Below are 14,611 nucleotides of genomic sequence, written 5' to 3'. Positions count from 1 at the left end.
AAGTGTTACCAAATTTTGAAAAGCAGAGACTGTGTCAGTCATTTTTTTATGTCTGCAATTTCTCATGGCACAAAACAATGCTTAACATGCTCCACCTTAACAGTCTCCACCTTAAATGATATGCAATGGTCCTCATCCACTCTTTTAAGCTGTTATTGTTTTCACTCCCCTGTCAATAACTGGCACAGTTCCAGCTCAGAGCGACCTATCAGATGCTTCCAACACAACAATCCACTGCCTGTTGGCAGGCTGCCAGAGACTGCACAGAGAGCATTACGTCACTATTCCTCGGGGAGCTGTCTGATTGGTTGAGAAGAGCTGAGCAAATTAGGCACTCATCCAATGAGCCTGAGGGTGGCTGCAGACAGGAACTTTTGACAACAACAGGTCACGTGGAGCGCTGTAAAAGGCTGTCGGTGGACTTCTCCCTCATAGATTTCTCCTTTAACCCTCCATCTAGTAACTAATCATCAGGCAATTCTGGCACCAACTTAACTGACCCAAATTGAATTGTGGTTTCAGATTCATTAGCAACTCCCAGCGTATTTGGGTCAAAGCACTCCATTCCTCTCCATCAGAAACTACAATGGAACTGAACACAACATTTCAGTTTTGTGTGACCCAAAACTTAAATAATCAGATTCCATCCAGCAAAGCTTTTGTGTGTGTGTGTGAAAAGCAACTATGTTAGTAATTTGGTCTTACTATTTAACTCTTTAAAAAAATAAAATCAGTCATTAAGCCATGTTCAAGTTTGAATAAACGTCAAGTTATCAAAAATAAACATTCTGAACTTTCATTTTAAAGCAACACTTTTTTTGTGTGAGCATTAAGGTATTAAGAGTATTATGCTTAATGAATTAAAAAATCTATTTGAAGATTATGTGAAAAATTCAAACCTCACCATTACAAAGATGAACCTAGTTTACGGACTCATTGTTTTTGATTACTATGAGTAATTACACTGGACATCCTAATGAGATGTTGCCTAGCACGGCACTCAGCATTATTTCAGCTCTGCGGGGGTCACTGGGGTCACTGCTTTTTAAACAAGGGGCTTTTAGTCCCCACAGCAAACAAAACCTGCAAACCCTTCTCAACTCTCACCTCTACACAACCTCATTACACATCACAGCTTAAAGCCACGTCAATCAAACACTTCAGAACTGTACCAAGCCACTTCCGCAATGAATACCACATCCTGTACTTTATCATTGTGCATGCCACTTAAGTACAAAAAAAAACAAAAAACTGTAATTTAATTTTTTTTTTCTTTTTAACCGTTTTCACAACAAAATGGTACTAAATGCTAGGGGCGCTCCGATTGATCGGCTACCGATCGCTAGCGGACGATAACCACTTTGCGAAGTTTGATCGGCGAGCTCTATAAAGGCCAATCTCATAAACCGATCTCAAGCTGATGACGCGCCAGCATGCCGTGAGAGGTTTGGCATGACATGCAGCAGCACCGTCTCAATCTCTGTCAGGTGCAGTTAAAATAATTATAATGCTGAAGGTGAGGTACAATTCATATTTCCTTTATTAAATAAAGTAATTTGAAAACTTTCTGTGATATGTAATTTCACAAACCGCGTGAGTGAATCGCCTCACGCTCTCTCACTTTAACTTTCAAAATGCACAAATTAAGTTGTAGTAACTCAATAAAATTGTCTTGTTAATTTTGGAAATTGGGTAGTGGATTTCTAGTTCCCAGCATGCTTTGCATAGGACTGGATAAAGAGAGTAAATGTTGAAATCAAGTGTTAAGTTATGTGTTTTATTTTAGTGAAGGGAAAGACCTATTAGTGTTTAATGTTTTACATTTAAAAGAGTTTCTGTTATATGTTGAAGTTTTTATGGTTGCCATTATGCTGAAGAGACCACATGAAGGTATACCCTACATTGACTCTATTTGCAATGGCTGCGCTAATGCCAGTGACAAGTAACATCTTTCTTGTTCATTATACATGCTAAGTAAGTTAAATTTAGCGTGTGCTATGATAGCTGTGGATTTGAACTGAAAAAAGATCATATCATTTGGTTCAAGGCCGACAAATCCATTAGTTGGAGCAACTTAATTTTTTTGAGTAATTAAAGGCACAATATGTAATTTTCGCCGCTAGAGGGCGCGTATTCAAAATAAACAAATAGACAAAGACGTAGTTTGATGACGCCGTGAGTGTGGAATCATGGGAGTTGCTGTCTTCATCCCCACAGCCGAAGCAATTCGACGGGACTCGGGCAGAAATCATGTTCATGGATGAGCTAATGATTTATTAACGTAGTAGAATGAAGCAGGGTGTGGCTGAAAGCCGTCGAAGCTAAACGAGGCCGCTGAACGAGCGTGACACATGCTCCTTCTGGTCCTGCATATGTGGGAAAAAAGCAGCGCCGTTTTATCATACTAGATACATTTGAAAGTTCTGTTATAATGCTACTCTGTGCGGTCGTCAACGGTCTATTAAAACGCACAACATATTAAAGTGTCTTTGGTGTTTCCATGTTTTCTACAAAACAAAACCAGAAATCGAGGGGTTATGACGTCATTGGCAGGCGACACAATGACACTATGGTCGGTGTCACTAGTTAAAATCGCTTATTTCTCTGGATTTAAACATTCTTCGAAACATTTGGGATAATGCAAGTACACAAGTCAGCAAAATACATAACACTGTTCTAGTGGTTTTTGGATATTTTAATAAAAAAATCTTACATATTGTGCCTTTAACTTAAAAATATGTTTACGTTACATATTAAGTTCTTCTAACTCAATGTAGTTTGTTGGTTGAACAATTTCATTAGAAGCTGTCATAACAAAAAAAAAATTATGCAAACTCTTTTTAAGAGTGTACAGAAATCCGGCTTGTGCTGTGTATAAGCTATTGAGCAGCAATAGCCCTAATGTAAAAATATTTGATATTATCAAATATTTAGGTGAGATAATTATATATTTTTGAAAAATGTCTAAAAAACACCCTTTCTCCATCCCTCAAATTAAAAAATCCCCTCCACAAGAGTCTCCTGAGAGGGGAATTCCCCCCATATTCAAAAATGAAATTCAGGCCCTGAATGAATGTCTGTAAAAATCCTGACTGGAGCATCACTATAAATAACTCTACATGATAAAAAGAAGGCTTCAAAAAGATCGGTATCGGTGATCGTATCTGCAGATATTGCTTCCTGTGATCAATGGTTGGTGATCGGCTCCAAAAATCCTGATCGGAGCATCCTTAATAAATGAAAGATTCATATTTAACAGTTGAATTGAGTCCTAACCTGACATAAATTGATCACTCATGGCCTGAGATGTTGGAGAAAAAAAGAAAAAAAAAACAGTAGTGTGACGGAATCAATGAATGTGCATATTTTGCATCTTTATTGCAATCCTTTTTTTTTATTTCTTTTTTTAAAACATTTTTGGAGAACCAAACATCCAACCAAAGCACCTACACCAGACAACTGCAGTAATAACTCACTTTTTCAAGCCAATCCCACGATGCCCTGGGCTGCGGTTGTTGTCATTGTCATCAAAATCATTGTCATCGTCATGGTAATCGTCGTCCTTCTCAGAGCTGCCACGGCGGTTCTGGATGTGCAGGGGAACGTAACCAGGCGTGGGTCCAAACAGTTTCAACTCACCCTGACCCAAGAGACTCTTTTCTCCACAGTAGCAGAAGGCACAGAGCTTTTCTCTGAGAGGGACAAGAGAAGAGATAAGAGAAATTACTTTTCAGACTTTCAACTATTCGATCAGAAACATAACCCAAGTAAACATTCATTCAGTGCACAAATGTAGATGTGAATGCCTGGCCAGTATTGCAAGTGCATGCTTCCATTTTGCATACTTAAAGTGTAATGATAAGAATGCAATGTGCAACTTGCAAAGTTATGAATTTCATTGACACATTTTGTATGGCAAAGAAAACTGAATTTGACCTTTCATTGCCAGAAGCTGTTGCATTCAAGTACTTGGTAGTGTTTTAAGTCATTAAGCAGTTCCACATCCAATCCTCACTGTACTATTTGTGCAACAATCTGACTAGTAATGGGTTTTCAGTCCATGGCCCAGTGCCACAGACTAGGAGACCAAACTCTAAGAGGATTACAGAAGAGGATATAACATCCTTGGATGGCTCCGACAATGAAATCACACTACAAATCAGTCAAATGACAAGACCTCCTAATCAACCTACAACTGCCATCTTTATTCAAACACTGGCTGAAAGCTAGGGCTGCATGAAACAGCATAATATTGTGATTTGGCTCAACGTGATAATGTGATAGCAAAGGCTGCGAATTATGTCCCCACTGGATACAAAAAATGCCTCGTTTACACGGCCTGACAGTATGGTAAGGGGTGTAACATTTCCGTCACACGCTTGAGGTATTCGACCAATCACAACGCACTGGATAGCTGGCCAATCAGAGCACACCTCGCTTTTCAGACCGATGGAGCTTTGTAAAAATCGACGCGTTTCAGAAAGGCGGGGCATAGAGGAGAAACAATAATGTACAGTATGTGGAAAATAATGTGTTTTTTAACTTTAAACCGCATAAATACATTTCTTTACACTAAATACACAAAATAATGTTCTTTTTAGCAACATCATATGACACCTTTAAATGTAAATGATCGCACTGGCACCTCCAAGTTAACTGTCATGCAGTGAGCATGCTACTATTCAGCTTCCACACTCTGCACAAACACTTAAATAGTGCACACTTTTCTAGGTTAACGTTAGAGCGAGCAGCCATGTAATGATGCTACTACTTACATGTTTCAGATGATAAGACACATTTGAGGTCGATGAACGAAACGAACGCTTGGATGTCTGATGTAATGTAATTACCACATAGACCAGCAGTTAATAATCTATCCGTCACGAACAACGTGACTTTGCCACTTCCCGTGGAATTTTTTTTCTGCAACAAAGTGACTAATACAATTTTTATTGACTAAACCTCTTCTCGTCGACTAATGGTTGGTCGACTATTAGGGGGCAGTCCTAGAAATAATATTACATTAAGTGTTTTACATTTTTTTGTATCATGTAAAATGTAATTTATTTCTGTGATGGCAAAGATGCTATTCAATTGCAATGCAATATTCAGCAGCCATTACTCCGGTCTTCAGTGTCACATGATCCTTCAGAAATAATTTTAATATGCTGATTTGGTGCTCAAATTTTGGTTCAAAGAAACAACTTTTGACTGGTAGTGTATGCGTGTTTCCCAACGGTGCAGGGAACACATTTGCATACACAAATCACTTTCTCCAAGACCTTCATGACACCTGCAGTGTTTACCAAGCTTTGAATGATGATCCTAAAATAAGTTGACTATTAAAAAAATTTAAATATAAAACATCGGTTTACAACCAAAATATACATGCAATAAGAAATGTGTTACTGCATTCTTACAGTTATTATTTTGGAATAAATATGAACTGTAACTTGTATGTAACTTGATAAAACATAATTTGCTTTAATTAATAGAACATTAAATTATGAATTAAAAAAATACCTGTTATTGCTTTCCGGATTGCATAAGTAATGTTTATTTAAACTGAAAAAATGTGCTAACATTAAGTGTAACCACTGCACGTCACTAATACAAACATACAGGCAACTAGAGGCTTTTGTTGACCTGACATACACTTCCTCTTTGTTTTCTAAAACCCTATTACCTCCCTTGTAAAATTTCTTCTGTCCAAATATTGTTCATCAGCACACTGTTTGTGTGAACTCTATCACTCTCTTCAGGGCGACATTAAAAACTTGCCGCTTAACCTTTAAATGTACACATACGGGCAGCTTTTAGTCAACTGGTGATTATCTCTTCAGCGCGCAGCACGAGCAGGACAAACAACAATGCAAAATATTAATAACTATGACTGGGACTGTCATGTACATAACATTATAATGAGAACACTATTATAATATAAAATATAATATAAAATATAATAAAAATAGAACGCATCCACAAAAGGAGTTCATTCAGAGCCACGCAGACATGTTCGCATTTGGGGCCTTTTGTGCAGATAGCCTATAAGTCGTAATATTAACGTTATGTTGTATAAATAACGAAGTGTATTCTATATGAGATAAATGATGCTTCATTCTACTGGCCATCTTCAGTGCGCGCAGCTCAACACAGAAATGCAATAACCTCAATAACCTCTGTCATATACATAACGTTATAATGAGAGCACTATTGCAAAAAATCTTGTGAATTCTTAGGGTTTCGCTAACATTTAATGTTAACTATCTTTTAATCAAAACATAAAACATTATTTACCCCGTTTGCGAGGCGTCCGTTACACATTTTCCCTGTGTTTTAACATCAGTATGACTGTAGAATGTCTGAGTTGACTCTTGGTAATGTATTTTGCCCCGCCCCCCAAATAATATGATTCAACTATCAGTCGAATATCGGCAAGATTCGAAAATTCCATTTTGACTATGAAAATCCTTAGTCGGGGACACCCCTAATAAATATATATATATATATATACACATACTGCACTGCTCAGTAACTTATATAAATATATTAATGATAAAACAGTGCAGAGTAGGATTACATTTATTGAAAAAAATAGGCTTCTAAAACCTTTTAAAACTTTAAACCAGGTCACACTCAGGAATTAATAAATAGACTTTTGTGTTGATAAATATAACTTTTTTTTTGTTAATGTTTAAAACCCACTCCCTTTGGCTTACTTAAGATGTTTGAAATAAACTAGTACTGAAGAGAGGAGCTACACCCAATCTTAGACACAAATTTGATTTGATAAATTACAGAATGTACAAATACACCGTGAATCATATTTAAACTCAAACATACAAAAAATATACATATATCAATAAGTTTTCCTACATAACAAGAAACACAAACAGGTTTTCTGGGAAACGTTTTATACACCCACTGGATCGGTGGAAACAGTCGTATGAGTGAAGAATGCAGTCTTGCAGCACTGTGACGTTCATATCTGTAAAGATGTCATCTGCTGGTGCTACATTAATGCAGTACAAGAAGAGCTGGCAGATGGCAAGTACAATAACCCATGAGGAAGACGAGGAAATGTAGTTTGGATTTTGTTTTCCCTTAATAATAAAAACTGCATGTTGTGTTTACTGACTCTGAAAAATAGGTCCGCGCTCTGGAAGTAATCTGTTCATTCTGCTATACTTTAATTACAGAAACTAAAACTGAAACTAAACTATATAAAAACTAAATAGAAATGTGTTCACAAAATAAAAACTAAACGAAAACTAACAAAATTATTAATGAAACTAATAAAAATGAAACTGAATTTTATAGCAAATTTGAAAATGATATTAAAATAAAACAAATTTAAAAATGCAAAATAATAATAATAAATTTGCAACACTGCACCTCAAAATTATCTTTTCTTTCCCCTGTTGATACTGACACTTTGTTCTCCTGGACAACAAAGCAAAAAAAAAAAAAAGCTGCATCACAAAAAGCCCCTACAATGGGAGCCGTGACCTTTAGATCAACCTTTAAAGGGATGAAAATGGCTCTTCTCATGGCAGACTTGCTCACACAGCACTTGTTAAAATGGCAGAACATTGTTTTTCCATTGCTCAAAACAGCATGCATGTCAGCAGGCATAAGAAACCCGGGACAACGGGGGGGTGTACCAGAGTTTGATGTACATTTTTAAAGATGATGAAAACATATCAATATGACATGAAGCTGACAATAGCTGAAGAATTATTTCTCACATAACACAAATGTAGCTCATGACATAAAGCTTGTGAGTATGGACATATATTTGTGCCATAACAATCTAGTTCGCATGATCTAAAAGGCTACCACAATTTACACAGTGTTCAGCTCTTTAGTCAGTTAATAGTCATCAAAACAAATTCCATTTACTATGGAAGTTTTTTGCAGGGAACAAAGAAAACAACTTTACATCACCCTGAATCAAGCTGGGAAATACATCTAAAAAAACACAATATTTCAAAGGTACGTTCTACTGACAGCATCCGTGGCATGCTGGTGATCTAAATAAATACACACATAAATGAAATAAATAAAACTCAAAAGGGGAGAAAAAAAAGATTCATATACAGCAGCCCAAAAATCAAATTATTTATTTTATTTATTTTTATTATTTGTTTCAACCGCAGAAAGACGACAATAAATCAGCTTGTAAACAAAATGTCACATAGCATTTCATTTACTTCAGGCAATCATCAGTGTCCACAGCTCGTTAGTTCACTATAAATTAATGATTTTGTGAAATATAGACTATATAGTCGGGGGGAAATATCATTATGAAATAAATGTTTTTCTCTAATACACATTGGACACAATTAACGGCACCCTTTTATTCATTGCTTTTTGAAACCTCCATTTGGCATAATAACAGCTCTGAGTTTTCTCCTATAATGCCTGATGAGTCTTCAGTAGTCTTTCAAAATGTGACTGGTTACCAGAACACGTTTGTGAAAAACTGCAGCAGTGACAACTAAAGTGTTTTTCTGATGTTTCATATGCTATCAGCCAGTAATGGAGTCAGACCACAGATAAAACAGCATGAACTTCAGGTGAGAGGCAAGCTGTGTACCAGGATAAAGTGTGAGTGCTGGCTTACTAAAAGCAACAAAGATGTTAAAAGCTTTTTGTGAGCATTAATCATCTGCCATCTCACAGACTAACACCTAAGAATATAACTGAAAAGTGCAAAAGGGCAGGAGGGGGATTGGGTGTGCTCCTTTTTTATTAATTATCTACAAAAAAGATATAGTGACAAATACTCAATGGAAATTAAGGAGAAAAAAAGGTCTTATTTCTGTTCACACAATATTCCCCTGGAATCACATAACTGCAAATCAAAATAGATGATAGAACATCAGTCAATGCACCAAAGAACATTATCAAGTTGTACACTATCCACATCACAACAAAACGCATGAACGTGGAATTACACAAAAGATTGTTAATGAAGTATAGTGCACACAAGACACGTACCAAAATATATATTAGTCATAAGAAGAAAAAAACTATCCAGAAACTTGCCAGAAAACATTTCTGAATATGTATCTTTGATTATTGTCATATGAACAACCCTTAAGTTATTCTACTGATTTAAGCCACAATACTGACATACACAAACATGACTCATGAATTCATGACCGATTTGTGAGTCTGTTTGATCAAGCCATTTGTTTGCAAAGTGGCCCTGTTGACTCATGCAGGGAAAAAAATATGACAATGTGGCCCTGTTGACACTTGGTATTAAGACGTCAATCGGAAAACAAGTGGACAATGGAGACACATGCCCATTTACACCTGGTGTTTTAATTAGTGATCGACCGATATTGATATTTTATAACCGATACCGATACCAATTATTTGCATGTTTAAATGCCGAATAACCGTATGCAGAACCGATATTTATTTACTGTTATAAAGTAAATAAATGACTGAGTGAAGTAAGTCCATACTTCACTTTGGTTTTTCCTCCTTTCAGTCATCTTAAAAAATGTGTTGAAAATTAGCAGTCTTTCATGTTAAATTTAATCTTCACATTACAACAATAAAAAAACATTTTATTTAAAGCATCAGCAGCAGCACTAATACATAATATTCTCTGGAATATTGAAATATACCAAACAAAACATCGTATTTTATTGCATTTCTCAACTGGCATGTTATATCAGAATTACTAATAATGGTTTTGTCGTTCTAGATTATGAAATGCCTGCTGACAGCGCAGTTTATCTATGCATTTACACAGAACTATATTCAAACTGCGATCGCTCGTGGAGATAATACATAATTAATTTCCATAGAATTGTATCTATTTAGATGTTTATTAGCGAAATAATGGTTATATAGTGAATGTTAATACAATTTAGGGTGTTTTAAACAAGTGAATTTTGTTAAAAGTTACATGCTGTGGCCGTGCTGGAGCATTTCCTGAGCATCAACCCGGTGAGTGAACAGCAATATGAAAGTGGCTTCATGAGACTAATGATGAGCATAGACAACAGACAGATAATTAAATTTAGCGCTTTTATTTCCAACATGCGCCCATTCATGGCTGCATATTATTTAATTAACGCAAAGTTACGTCTTTATTGGGACAGGACTTGACGGATTATTTTACATGACTCCGTGCGTTCGTCTCTATTTCTTCGAGCCAAGCTGCATAAACTTTATATCAGGCATTTATGTAATACATCTCATTTGTGCATTAATGGCTGTTATGTTAAATAAAGTTTACTAACTACAGTAAATTACAAGTACCCGTGCACGCCGTTGTAGTTGTCTTGTTTCCCCTCAGATGCGCTGCAATGGTGATCCTGCGCGCAATTCTCAAAACATTCACAAGATGGCGGCGTTTATCGGTGAATCTGATATTACAAAACCGATATCCGATTATTGTAAAATGCTTAAATATCGAGAAAAATATCGGTAAATCGATATATCGGTCGATCTCTAGTTTTAATCCATCTCTTTGTCAAGTCAAGTCACCTTTATTTATATAGCGCTTTTAACAATACAGATTGTGTCAAAGCAACCTCACAGCATTAAATAGGAAAATAGTGTGTCAATAATGCAAAATGACAATAGTTTTGTCTTGACACTCAATTTTCAGATAAAGGCAGTTCACCATTGAATTCAGAGATGTCATCATTCAGCTCAGTTCAGTTTAAATAGTATCTGTGCAATCAAGTCGACGATATCGCTGGAAATTAAGTGTCCCCAACTAAGCAAGCCAGAGGCGGCAAGGAACCAAAACTCAACCGGTGACAGAATGGAGAAAAATTTAGAAAATTGTCCACTTTCCTGCTTTCTTTGAGGGGAGGGTCTTACAGGTCTATGCTTTTTCTGACATTTCAATCTAATATCAGTGTTTCCCATACACTGATTTATTTGTGGCGGCCTGCCATAAATAGATTTTCCAAAAGGCTTTGACTTTGTTGAATAAACAATCACTGCACGTTGACTCTTTGAAGTGAACTGACTGTCATCAGAAAAGCTTCTATGTCATTTTCATTTTATTTTTCCTATAACGCCAGATAGTGGCATTTGTGTACAGCCATTACCGGAGAAACCGCTATTTCTGACACTCCAAAAGCGCCTCCTGCTGGCAGAGAATGAGTTTGTATTTTCAATCAGCCCGTCTGCTGCGAAAATCGACTGATGTTTTTATGCAGCAAACATGCAGAACAGAGTTATAAATGAGAGTCGATATATATGTATGAATGTATATATATATATATATATATATATATATATATATATATATTCTGTATATATATATATATATATATATATATATATATATATATATTGGCTAGCGCACTTGATTAACACATCCCGTTATGTCTCAAGAAATTAGGTCAGTAGGTAGAGAGGAAGTGATATTTTGAGACCATATGAGCATCCACCCGACGAAAGCAAACTGATAGAATGTGCTTTCAGCAAAATCAAAATTTTTCAGACCCGGTTTACTTAGAATTGACCACTTGTGATCGGATTGACAAAAACGCATCTTAAAAACAGGGCTTGCGTTGTTTGTTATTTATTGTCTTTGTATAATTTTTTCAGTGCCAAGTCATTTTATCTCCTCCAGGGCTCAACACTGAAAACGGTCCAGGAAAAATGTGAAAGGTTCAGGCCAGTTGACAGAATTTCCATTTGCTTATTAGGGAGAATTCAGCATTGACAATGCATTTTTAGTGACTTGCAAACTTAAACATTTGCTATTGTGTGACGTATGTAATTTGAACAGAGGAATTCACACCAAAACAATTTCAGACTTTAAATTCACAACTCAGATACATACATTTATTTCACTATAGTGTCATAGATACAGAACTGGCACAGCAAACTCAGGGGGGGGAAAAATCTCACCCATCTCCGATGCGATGTCAATGTCTGGAGTTGGTGTGACATCAGTGGCATCCATGCTGTCCTCATCCTCGGCCTGTGCACGACCTCGACTACAAGACCTGCAACGCAAATAAGACAATATTATTAATATTGCACAACAGCTGGACCATACTGTTTCTAGAAGCACACTTACAGCACTCCATACAGTATTTTCTGCAGATTGAAGATTATCTTGTACTAATGATCTTAACCTTATCCATCATAAACAAAACACTAAACTGTTTTTAGATCAGTGTGCAGAGTAAAAACTAGCTCATCTAACTACTAAACTGTTCTTTTGATAGGATGAAGGTTGTAAATAAATATATATATATATATAATAAGTCTAATATATATATAAGTGTTTGGTCTTCATTTGCATGTTTGTTTTTTTTGTATAGCAAAAAAAATAAATAAAAGTGCAGCATTTGCCAAATGTGCAGTATTTGGCAGTGAGTTTAAACAGCATTTTCACTTTCAAACAAGCACTTCAACTTCAAAGTCAGAAATTGCCTAACACTGGGTTATCAGTGCCGTACAAACTCTTTTACTCGCAGGACGAGTGCTGATATATGGGTTAGTGATCTTCATGACAGAGCGGGTCAGTGTGTGAGTCTCCACCCTTCCCCCACCAGCAGTAACCAACATGTACACACGTAGCAGCCAATGGAGGCTCACAGTGTGGCCTGCAGCAAGTGCTCGGCTGCTCATCACTATGGTTACAAAATCTAGTTCCCTACAACAGACACGATCAAGAGGTGAACAAGAACAAAAACAAAAAAAAAAACTCCACACACAGCACACTAAACATACAAGCTCTTTGGAGAGCCCTTGTAGACAAGTTGAGCACATCCATTATTTATTTTGTTTTAAAAGTGAAGTTAACTTTAAGGTGTATAAAAAAAGCTTCTTTTTTACAGCAGATGTCAAATTAATTTCCCGTTTAACGACATTTGCCTACCATGAACTGCGCTCATGTCTTGTATAATATAAGAAATATTTCATTTCAACTAGATTTGTGTTTCCAGAAAAAAATAACAGCATTTGCAAGTTTACCCTCCAGAGCCATGCTGCTGTCATCATGTCACTGTTCACTGTTAGTGGTGCTGTCATCATGTCACTTTTCTGTTAGCGGTGCATGACAATCAACACAAACACACTGCAGAATAAGCTCCTTGAATTGTTTACATCGTGAACCCTCTTCTAAAAGCACACTTCCATACCCCCCCCCCCAAAAAAAAAAACAGTCCACAGAGTGCACTTAGCAAAACTGCCAGACATAATGCATTTTTTTGTCACTAATATTACTTGGGTCAAAAATAGAGAATGACAAGCAACTTAAAGGTCCCATATTTTACACCTTTCTGGAGTTTTATTTGAGGTTTTGATGTCCTTAAGAATATATATTCGTGGTATAAATACCAAAAACCATCTCAATATATTTTTACAGCTCCTCTCTCAGGAGCTCTGCTGAGAACAGGTCGATTTTGGCCTGTCTGATTAATATTCATGAGCCTCTCTTCTGATTGGTCTGTTGTTTTCTGAGTGACGCATGGCTAGGCCAACCACAGGTAACTAGGGTCAGCGACGTCACAGCGCTAGCTGGAGGCAGTAAAACAAGGGGGAAACTGGAGGCGACCCATTCAAACCAGCGCAGATTCGACTACATAAGGAGCTTAAAATATCATCTTGTTGTGATGTTGGGTGCCAGAATCGACGTAATGCAGCCTCAAATTAGAAATTTGATTGCATATCTGCTGCCACTGCCAGACAAAAAACCGACGACAGCTGTGGTTAAACGCGATAAAACGAGCGGACTGGACAGAAACGATCGTCAAAAATGCTTGCGTTTGCAGTGCACACTTATCAGAAAAGATTCAATAAAGTATTGTCTTTTGTTATTATGGGCGCGTCTACAGATTTCTTGTCATATGTTTCTTGCATCTCACGACTATGTCGTGTATGAAATAATGTCTGTGTGCATGTGTGTAAAGTAACAAATTGACAATTTATATATAATCATTTGTAATTGTATATACAGTGTTGTGATTAATTGTGGCTGGAACAATAATGTAGCTGTAAAAATAGTTTCCTGCTGAAATTGAAATGTATATACATCTTCATCATGACTAGATAGACACGGTGAGTTTTTCTTTACTATACATGTTAGATGTGATCCACCTCATAGTAACAATCCTGTCAGATCGTCCATCCTTTGAGTGAGAGTGTAACGTTACAGGTCGGCCGATCTGGTTTCGTGGTTAAAGTTAACCTTTTCGACATGTTTCCGTGTCGTTGCTCAGCAATGGAATGGAGGCGATGTTGTCTGTGGGTTTGGCAAAAGGAGAGTGGGACGGTGGGCGGTGACTTTGTAGTCCTGACGTCAACTTTTTACGGAAGTCACAACGGTTCGTGAAAAATCACAGCTACTTTATGCAGGCTGTGTGCATTTTACTGTGGACTGACTGTTTTGAAACTTATTTGGTAGTTACATAGCACCTAGACCTCAGTTATCATGAAAAAAGCCAGAAAATTTCAGTTTTGACAATATGGGACCTTTAAACTGTTGCATCCATGTTTTATTGTTCACACCGACAAGACGCCAAAATGTTGCCATGGCTATCACTACGTCAATCAATGCAATTTCATCAGTGACTCACACATGGAACTATAATTTAGTGGAATTACTACCACA

At 36.8% G+C, this 14,611-nt stretch overlaps 1 protein-coding gene across 1 annotated transcript in view; it reads right to left on the bottom strand.

Moving 5' to 3' along the window:
• Positions 1-13,029, bottom strand: part of LOC107557235 (histone-lysine N-methyltransferase 2C-like) — a 123,374-nt gene extending 110,345 nt beyond the window's left edge. The window contains exons 1-4 of the mRNA XM_016240582.1: positions 12,973-13,029; positions 12,573-12,652; positions 11,899-11,996; positions 3,477-3,726 (exon numbers count right to left, since the gene is read on the bottom strand). Of these exons, the coding sequence (XP_016096068.1) occupies positions 3,477-3,726; positions 11,899-11,996; positions 12,573-12,652; positions 12,973-13,029 (485 nt within the window). The remainder of the gene's footprint in view (positions 1-3,476; positions 3,727-11,898; positions 11,997-12,572; positions 12,653-12,972) is intronic.
• Between the last annotated feature and the right edge of the window lie 1,582 nt (positions 13,030-14,611).

Source organism: Sinocyclocheilus grahami, unplaced genomic scaffold, assembly GCF_001515645.1.
Source record: "Sinocyclocheilus grahami isolate Dianchi unplaced genomic scaffold, SAMN03320097.WGS_v1.1 scaffold594.1, whole genome shotgun sequence".
NCBI lineage: Eukaryota > Metazoa > Chordata > Actinopteri > Cypriniformes > Cyprinidae > Sinocyclocheilus > Sinocyclocheilus grahami.
Note: the sequence above shows the minus strand (reverse complement) of the source record. Positions and strands in the feature narration are given on the sequence as shown.